This window comes from Melozone crissalis, unplaced genomic scaffold, assembly GCF_028551555.1.
Source record: "Melozone crissalis strain CALT ecotype California unplaced genomic scaffold, PUWL_Pcris_2 ptg000045l_1, whole genome shotgun sequence".
NCBI lineage: Eukaryota > Metazoa > Chordata > Aves > Passeriformes > Passerellidae > Melozone > Melozone crissalis.
In genome coordinates this window covers 3,173,812-3,182,935 of record NW_026535823.1, presented here as the reverse complement: position 1 = coordinate 3,182,935, position 9,124 = coordinate 3,173,812, and the positions used below count along the sequence as shown (strand labels likewise).

The window sequence follows — 9,124 nt, the reverse complement described above, 5'->3', positions numbered from 1 at the left end:
GTCACAGCTCCCTGCCGAGGGGCCGCTCCGGGATCGCTGCAGATTTCACCAGCCGCTGCCCTTGACCGCATCTCTCACCCCGCGCCGGCCGCCCTGGACTTTCCCCGCTCTGGCGTCACGGATGTTCCCGGCCGTGGCTGCACGGCAGCACCGGCTCTGTGCGCAGCTCCAGGCTCTACAAAGCGCTGGGCTCTCCCACCCCGGCGGCGCTGCCTGTGGCGAGGACACCATCCTGCTCTGGCCACCTCCTGCCTGCTGGGACAGCTCCGTCACTTGGGCTCTGCTTGGTTTGGCAGCCTCCGGGGCCAGTTTGGTCCAGCAGAGCCTGGGGACGGGCCCACTCCCACTAGGACCCAGGTTCTGCCCAAACCCCATCCGTGGAAAGTGCTGGAAGGCAGGGCCAGCCCTTGCACCCCATGGGCAGGATTTGGGGTGTGTCGGGTCCAGGTGCCCGGTGAAGGTCTGGCCGCATCCTTTGCCATCCACACGCCCGGTGTCCCGGCCCCTCCCCATCGTGTCTCAGGGCCAGCACTTCCCCCTGCGAGGTCACAGGACGCGGCCACCTGGCTCTTGTCGCATGGAGGGCGTTTGCGGGGTGGCTCCCGTGCACCCCACGGCATTGGGAGCCACTGGCCAGGGCTGGCCCGTGTCCCCGGTCCCTTATCAGGGCCATTGCTCAACAGCGATGGGGGTGGGCCGGGGCCGCGGCACTGCCTCCCCTCTGAGCTGCGGGGTCTGGGGAACCCCCGTTCCCGGGCGAGCTGGGGAGGGCATGTCTGGGTTCGCCATGGGCTGGGCTGCTCCCTGCCAGCGGCACCCCCAGCTTTGTGGGGAGCCACCCACGCCACCGTGGCTGCCGCTGCCGTCCCCCTGCTGCCTTACCGAGCTGTCATATGCGGGACGGAGAAACTGAGGCAGGGCCGGGACAGGCTGGCCCCTGACCCACGGGGTCGTGGCAGGGCCTCTCCTTCCTTTTCTCTGGGGGGCCTGGCCCAGCCCTGGCCCCGCACCCCTCGCCTGCTCCTCCCTCCCTCCCGCCGGGGGCGGGGGGGATGAGGGGGGGACCGGGCGGGCTGGGGCGGGGAGGGGAAGGGAAGGAGGTGGGATTATGGAGACGGGACCCAATGAGCCCGAAAAACGTGACCGCCCGCAGCTCTTTTAGCGCGGCCGAGGGGCAGCAGCAGCCTCTCGGCGGCGTGCGGAGAGAGCCGGCACCCCCGTCCCGTCCCTCCCGCACCGCCGCCCCGCTCCGCCATGGCCCTGGGCAAGCTGCAGAAAGTGCTGATCAGCGAGAGCCTGGACCCCTGCTGCCGGGAGATCCTGCAGGCCGGCGGGCTCCGGGTGCAGGAGAAGCCCGGACTGAGCAAGGAGGAGCTGCTGCGGGAGATCCGGGTGAGGCACGGCTGCACCCACGCGTGGCTGGCTGGGTGGGTGGCTGGCTGGGTGGCTGGGTGGGCACAGCTCAGGCCGGCGGTCCCGGGTGGCAGCGGACCCCTCCGACCGGTCCCCGCCTCCCGTCTGATGCAAGAGCCCGGCCGCTTTGGCACGGCAGGTCCCGGACCCCGGCGGCGGCTGTCCCCGTCCCGTCACCCACCCGGGGCCGTGGCCCCGACCCTGGTCCCATTCGCCGTGTCTGTCACCCCTTAGGACTGCGATGGGCTCATCGTCCGCTCGGCCACCAAAGTCACGGCCGAGGTGCTGGAGGCGGCAGAGAGGCTGAAGGTGGTGGGCAGAGCTGGCACCGGCGTGGACAATGTGGACGTGGAGGCAGCCACCAGGAAGGGCGTCCTGGTCATGAAGTAAGAGCAGGAGTGTGGGGACATCCGTGCCCGTGAACCTGGGGAGGCCGGGGAGACTTCAGTAGGGTGCTCTCCCCATCCATGGCACCCCTGGCACCCCCCTGTGTGCCTCCATCCTCACGGGGCACAGATCCCTGTCAGCCCGGGAGACTCACTCCAGTGACACCCCTCTCCATCCCCAGCACTCCCACCGGGAACAGCCTCAGCGCCGCCGAGCTCACCTGCGGGATGATCCTGTGCCTGGCCAGGTGAGCACAAGGCAGGATGCAGACAGGTGTGCCCTACAGCCCCCTACCCCACACTGACCACCGCCTCCTTTTTAGGCAGATCCCGCAGGCAGCCGCCTCCATGAAGGAGGGCAAGTGGGACCGTAAGAAGGTAGGAGGCAGTGAAGCACCTCGGGGTGGGGGTGTCCGTGTGGGGTGTGCTCACCCACTCTCCCTGTGCTCCCCAGTACATGGGCATGGAGCTGAACGGGAAGACGCTGGCCGTGCTGGGGCTGGGACGCATCGGCAGGGAGGTGGCCACTCGCATGCAGGCTTTTGGCATGAAGGTGAGGAGATGGGGCAGGGAGGAACGATGGGGGGCATCGACCTTCCTCACCTGGCCAGAGCCACCGTGCCAGGCTGCAAGAGTGAGTGCCTGCTCTGCCTCAGACCATCGGCTACGACCCCATCATCACCCCCGATGTCTCAGCCACCTTTGGTGTGGAGCAGCTGCCGCTGGAGCAGATCTGGCCCCGCTGCGACTTCATCACGGTGCACACGCCGCTGCTGCCCTCCACCACGGGTATGGAGCGGGCACGGGCACAGGGAGCTTTGGGGAGGGCTGGGGCAGCCCCCTTCTGCTCACAGCCCTCTTTCTGCAGGGCTCCTGAACGACAGCACCTTTGCCAAGTGCCGCCGTGGCGTGCAGGTGGTGAACTGTGCCCGCGGCGGCATCGTGGACGAGGGCGCGCTGCTGCGGGCGCTGCAGTCGGGTCAGTGTGGTGGGGCTGCCCTCGATGTCTTCACACAGGTGAGTGGGGCTGTGGGGACCCCCTGAGCTTGGCTCTCTCTCAGCACCACCTTAATTCTGCCCAAAGCAGCCCAGCAAACCCTGTGGGGCTGGGATCAGGGGCAGCCCTCAGCTTCTCTCCTTGCAAAGGAGGTGGGGTAAACACCCCGTGCTCCGAGCTGATGGCAGGATGGAACTGTGTCTGCAGGAGCCCCCCAAGGACCGTGACCTGGTGAACCACCCCAACGTCATCTCCTGCCCACACCTGGGTGCCAGCACACGGGAGGCACAGAGCCGCTGTGGCAAGGAAATCGCCATGCAGATCGTGGACATGGCCACGGGGAAGGGGCTGACCGGCGTCGTGAGTGCCCTGCAGCACCTGAGCCCCGTGCCTCAGCTACCCCAGCTGTAACCCATGGGAGCAGTGCTCCATGGGGGACCCCTGGCAGGCTCTCACTGCTCACTCTCTCCCGCAGGTTAATGGGCAGGCTCTCAGCAAGGCTTTTTCACCCCAGACCAAGCCCTGGATTGCCCTGGCCAGGGCCCTGGGCACGGTGCTGTACACAGTGGGCAAGCAAGTGCAGGGCAGCGTGCAGGTCTGCACCCTAGGTGAGCCCAATGGGCAGGCAGGAGAACAGATGGACAAGAAGGTGGTTAACGGTGGGATTGGAGCCTTGAGTGTGCAGGGATGGATGGGTGGATGGATTGGGTGGAAGTACCAGCCCCAGGCTGGCCACTCCACTGCAGGCCTGACCTCTCTGCTGCTGGCTCATGCACACCTCCTCCCTGCACGCCAGGAACACCCCTGAAGGAGGCTGGGAGCTACCTGACACCTGCTGTGGCTGCGGGCTTGCTGGCTGGAGGGACACAGAAGGAGGTGACCCTGGTGAATGCCACCCTGCTGGCCCAGGAGGCTGGGCTGAAGGTGCGTGGACACCCGGGCTCTGCACCCCAGCCTTCCCCAGCAGGCAGCATGAGCCTGGGGACACCCCACAGTGCTGCTAATGCAGCATTGAGGCTGGCTGTTCCCTGGGGTGCTCCCTGGGACATCCCTTCCCTGCCCCAGCCACACCAGGACCTGGGCACTGAGTGGCCGTGTCTCCCTGGCAGGTCACAGCCACCCACAGTGATGTGGCCCCCGAGCCCGACAGCAGCACGGGGCTGGTGCAGGTGTCCCTCCAGGGCACCCCACACCAGGTGACGGGGACAGTGCAGGGCAGCACCCCGGCCCTGCGGCAGATCAACGGGGCCACCTTCCAGCTGCCAGCCCCCCTGTGCGGCCCTCTCCTCATCTACAGAGCCAAAGCCTCTGACAGCAGCGCTCTGGCCACGCTGACCGGTGAGTGCCTGTGCCAGCCCTGAGCTGCAGGGACAGCCTGGGCAGCCCCCACAGCCAGCCTGGAGCTGACCCCCTGCTGCAGTGGATGGATGGATGGATGGATGGATGGATGGATGGATGGATGAATGGATGGAGGGGTTTGGGCAGGGGGTTGTGTGATGTTGAGCAAACAGCTTGGGCTGGAGGAAGAAATGGCATCATGGGCCTCTGAGCGGGGAGTTGGGGCGAGCAGAGGCTCAGCTCCCTGCTGGGGCAGTGGGGCAGCCTGTGGTCCCTCATTCCTGTTCTCCCCTCCAGGGCTGCTGAGCAAGGCAGGGGCGCCGCTCCTGTCCTACCACAGCTCCAGCACGGTGGCAGGGGAGCAGTGGAGCGTCGTGGGGCTCTCAGCAGCCCTGCCCAGCCTTGGAGAGCTAAAGCCTCGTGTCACAGAAATCTTCCAGCTCCACCTGCCATAGACCCCGACTGCTGACCAGGACTCTTCCCATGGCTGCAGCATCTGGGCCCTTCCCAGCTGGGGAAGCATTGCACATGGCCATCCCTGGGCCCCACACTGCGTTTTGGGTGGCCCCACATTCAATAAAGGGTCTAGAAGCAGAGAGCATGTGGTGCCTTGTGCGGTCCTTTGTCCTCAACCCCAAACCCCCTCCCTCCTGCCCCTGCTGCTCCCTGGCCCTGCTGCTGTTTGCTGAAGGGTGCAAAGGTTCCTGTGGTTGCTGAGGTCCTGTCTGGCCACAGTCCCATGATGGCATGTGGCCCAGAGAGCAGCACTGCAAGGGGCACGAGCCTCCCCGTGAGCCACTGCGTCACCTGTGCCCTCCTGCCCGCGGGTTTTACCGTGAGGAGGTTTCAGTTTGAGGACATCATGGGCAAAATGCCATCTTGCCCCCATAAACTGGTGACTGGGAGGCTGAGGCTCACTTGAGTCCCCCAGACTGTCAGGGCAAACTCCCATGTCTAACAGGGCAGGTGGCCATGGAATAAATCCCGTAACCAGCTGTGATCCAGACTGGTGGTTGTTAACTGGGAGGGACTGGGGGTGGGAGGAGACCATTCAAGACCAGGAGCCAGAGCTGGGCTGCTGCCCCCTCCCATCCACACCTTTATTCCCCTGCACTGCCCACGTGTTTGCAGAAGCCGCTGCCATCTCCAGCAGCTCTGGGGCCCGAGCCACTGCTGGCCATTCCCCGCCCATACAAAGGGAACTTTCCCACACAGACCAGTCCTGGATGCAGGGAATGAACAGGGGAAATGGAGCATCCCCCTCCCCAGGGCTCACCACTCTGGTGATCCCACTCTAGATGGGCTTCCTGGCATATTCGCGGCGGTACTTGGAATCCACGCGGGTCAGGTACCAGGTTCCGGGGAACAGATCCGCCTGGGAGCCGTGGGGAGCGTGGTCGGCTGCGGGGAGAGGGCAGTGATGCTCAGGGGTGCTGTGGGCTCCCAGCAGGGCAGGCTCACATCCCCCCCAGCCCCACTCACCCAAGTGATGGGTTTCCTCCCGCCGCTTCATGATCTCGGCGAAGTCCTGCGGGGCCACGCGCTTGCGGGCGTCCAGGCGAGCGGGCAGGTCAGCCAGGCTGGACACCAGCTTGTCCAGGGGGGAGCCTGGCAAGGGGCACCCCGTGTGTGAGAGGGCAGCACTGACAGCCCCACGCTGCCCTCCCTCCCCAGCCCCTCCGTCCCCTGGCGCCCACCTGGGGCTGCGTCCTGCGAGACACGGAAGGAGAACATGCTGGCCGCCAGCCCCGAGCCGTAGGAGAAGGCGCCGATGCGGGAGCCGGCCAGGTCCCGTGCTGAGCACCTGAAGCGAGAGGTGAGGGGGCTACAGGACATTTGGGCTGAGAGGGAGATACAGGGCTGTGGGGGCAGTGTAGGGGGCTGCCTGCTTTGTGGGCAGGCAGATCCTTGGGGCCACATTTCTGAGAGCGTAGCCCCGGAGTGCAGTGGTGCCAGGGAGCCCCAGGACAGGGCTTTTGTTCCCCTCAGAGCCTGTCTGTTCCCATGACTCCTTTCCCAGGGGGTCACTCATTCTGCTGGGCATGACAACAAGGGTTTTCATCCTCCCAGTGATGACAGAGGAGCTTTAGGCACTGGCCCAGCTCCAACAACCTGGGAGGAAAAGTCTGGCAGGGAGATGGCCTGGAGCAGGAGGCATCCACACTGGGGGCTGTGTGCAATGAAAGGATCAGGTCCTGTTGAGGCAGGGGGAGATGAGTTCTGCCCCTCTATCCAGACAGGGAGTGCCCTCCCCAGAACGACCTCCTCCCTCTCCCCAAGCCAGCGTTTTGGGGGACTCACTGGGACAGGAGGGAGGCCAGGCAGCCATACATGGATGGTGTGTACATGTTGCCATTGCGGGAAGAGAGGAGCAGGGAGGGCTTGGTCTTCTGGTTGAAGATGTCCTGGCTGGCAGCCTGGAATGCCTTCTCCACCTCCTTGCTGGTGTAGGTGTCCTCCAGCTTCACACCACTGTCCAGAGAGGGACCAGCTGGAACCCCAGAGCAGCACATGCCTGGCTGGGCTGAGGGATGGGGACAGAGCACAGGGACCCACCGGAAGGACTGCAGCCCCTTGTAGAGGCCAGAGGCTGTGTCGGGGTTGGGGCAGGCCAAGAAGTCGTTCAGCAGCAGCCGCCCCACCGACTTCTGCACCAGCTTGCAGAAGGGCGAGTGGAAGATGATGTACTTGAAGTCATCGAGGGTGAAGGGCCTCTGGATGCCAGCTGGGAGGCAACACGGGGCCATCAGTATCCGGGGGGCTGTGCTGGGCACCTCAGGGGCGCTGCCACTCACCCTGCTGCCACTGGGTCTGCGCCTTCCGGCGGTACACGGCGTAGCAGCGGTCCAGCGCCCGCAGGTAGCACTGGATGGAGAGCTGCCCGTCCACCACCGGGTACTCAGAGGACAGATTGGGCTTGTAGAAGTCATAGGCGTGCTCCATGTGGGTTCCACGCAGGCCTGGGGGGCACGGGGAGAGCCAGCTGTCAGAGAGCATGAGGAGACCCCAGCCTGGTGGCATTCCAGGGGTGCTGCCTGCCGTGCCAGCCCTGGAACCCAGCAGCCTCCCTGAGTCACTCCATGGTGCCCGCAGGGATGTGGCCAGCCAGCATCCTGGAGTACCCAGCAGGCTCTGGCTGAGCAGCTCTGCCCAGGGCTGGGACAGGGATGCACGGCCCCCAGGGACAGCACCCACCAGCTCAGCACCCCCAGGGCCTCATGGCACCGACCTCTCTCCAGCACCAGCGGGGCGTTGGGTCCCACCAGCATGGCGATGGCGCCGGCACCTCCCGTGGGCCGCGCGTTCCCCGTGGCGTAGACAGCGATGTCCCCGCACACCACCACGGCATAGCGACCTGGGGGGGGACAGAGCGACTGGCAGGGCCACCGGAGGGTGGAAGCCTCCGTCCCACGGCCCTCGTGTGTTCCCATCTTGTGTGTCACACCAAGATGGGTGACAGAGAGCCTGGAGGCGCAGTGGCTCCCTTTGCAGTTGGAGCATCTCTGGCTTTCAGGCCACCTCCTGCCTCCTTCCCCTGTCCCACGGCACCCACCCAGCGCCCAGCCCCACGGCACGGCCCCTGCCTGTACTCACCATCCCAGGCACTGGACTCCACCCAGGCGGCCGCGTTGAAGAGCGAGGCCGTGCCCCCGTAGCAGGCGTTGGTGGTGTCGATGCCCTCCACATCAGTGTTGCCAGAGTCGTGGAAAAGTTGCATGAGGACGGTCTTGACGGCCTTGGATTTGTCGATGACGGTCTCGGTGCCCACCTCCAGGCGGCCGATGGAGTCCCAGGAGAGGCGCCCGCGCTCCACCAGCCGCTGCACCACGGTCAGGCACAGGGAGTTGATGTCCTCGTGGGCAGCACAGAAGCCCATCTGCTTCTGGCCCAGGCCCTGCGTGTACTTGCCGGCCTCCACGCCATCAAACCGCTCCAGCTCCTCCTGATCCACGTACTGGGCAGGGAAGTACACCTCCAGGGCCAGGATGCCCACGTCCTTGGGCCAGGCACCTGTCCCAGCAGCACTGGAGAGGCTGTGGGACAGAGAGAGTGGCAACAATTCCGTGGCAGCCTCGGGCACAGAGGGTGGCCCTGCAGAGATGCCACCAGCGAGCAGCCCGGGCCGGGAGCACCCCAGATCCCTGGTAGCTCCTGTGCCTGCAGTGCTGCAGGGAGGAGGGAGAGGCTCCCCTTCCCCAGCGAGGTTTAAGGGCTCAGCCACCTCCCCAGCCCTACCCTGGTTGTGTCTCCAGCCCCCCTATCGATCCGTGTGGGTGCTCACCATGCCCTCTGCCAGGCCGCGGGGTGCTGGCTGCCCCGGGGCGCCCGCTCCGGCCCGGGCAGTGCCCACCTCGCCCCCCAGCAGCGCGCGGCGCGCCCCACCAAGCGCAGCATCTTCGCCCTGGATGAAGGGACGGCCGGCCGGACAGGTGGACAGCGGGACGGGCCTGGCGGAGTGCTTTTATAAACTGCGTGGGCAGCTCGGCACAGCCCTCCCGGCCTTTATCAGCCTGCCGGACCTTGGCGCTCAAAGGTCACCGAGCGCCGGCCAACGCAGCAGGGGCAGCGCAGCCTCGGAGCGGGGAGCCTGCGAGGTGTCTCCGTCTCGCGTGCCCCAAAACCCGGGGAGTCGGAGCGGAGCCGGGGCCGAGCAGCGGCACGGGCTGTCCCGCAGCCCCGGGTGCCCGGGGGCAGGGCAGCCCCGGTGCCGGTGCCGGCTCGCTGCGGTCACTGCGCGGCCTCCCCGCCGCCCCCGCGGGCCGGGCAGGGAGCAGAGGGCGGCCGGGCTCTGGGCAGGCACCATCCACGCCTGACACGTGCCGCAGCTCTGGGGGGGCAAAAATCCCATGAGCAGGGTGGGGGCAGAGCCATCTTCAAAGCAGCAGAGCAAACAGCCACGTGATGCCCACGGCCAGATAACAGTGGCACAAAAGGGACCTTTGGTCCCGGTGCTGCTGTCAACATGGCCATGGGGCCGTGGTGCAGGCCC

At 66.3% G+C, this 9,124-nt stretch overlaps 2 protein-coding genes across 2 annotated transcripts; one reads left to right on the top strand and one right to left on the bottom strand.

Moving 5' to 3' along the window:
• The first annotated feature begins 1,172 nt into the window (after positions 1–1,172).
• Positions 1,173–4,730, top strand: PHGDH (phosphoglycerate dehydrogenase). Its single transcript, XM_054285885.1, has 12 exons — positions 1,173–1,392; positions 1,648–1,799; positions 1,982–2,047; positions 2,123–2,177; positions 2,254–2,352; positions 2,456–2,588; positions 2,668–2,816; positions 3,004–3,156; positions 3,272–3,404; positions 3,593–3,720; positions 3,906–4,134; positions 4,432–4,730. Exons 1-12 carry the CDS (start codon positions 1,255–1,257, stop codon positions 4,587–4,589), a joined length of 1,593 nt encoding a protein of 530 aa, XP_054141860.1. The 5' UTR covers positions 1,173–1,254; the 3' UTR covers positions 4,590–4,730.
• A 698-nt stretch (positions 4,731–5,428) lies between these two features.
• On the bottom strand, positions 5,429–8,529 carry HMGCS2 (3-hydroxy-3-methylglutaryl-CoA synthase 2). Its single transcript, XM_054286089.1, has 9 exons — positions 8,417–8,529; positions 7,729–8,168; positions 7,364–7,489; positions 6,930–7,094; positions 6,691–6,859; positions 6,436–6,606; positions 5,832–5,938; positions 5,617–5,742; positions 5,429–5,535 (listed from the first exon to the last, which is right to left on the bottom strand). Exons 1-9 carry the CDS (start codon positions 8,527–8,529, stop codon positions 5,429–5,431), a joined length of 1,524 nt encoding a protein of 507 aa, XP_054142064.1.
• Between the last annotated feature and the right edge of the window lie 595 nt (positions 8,530–9,124).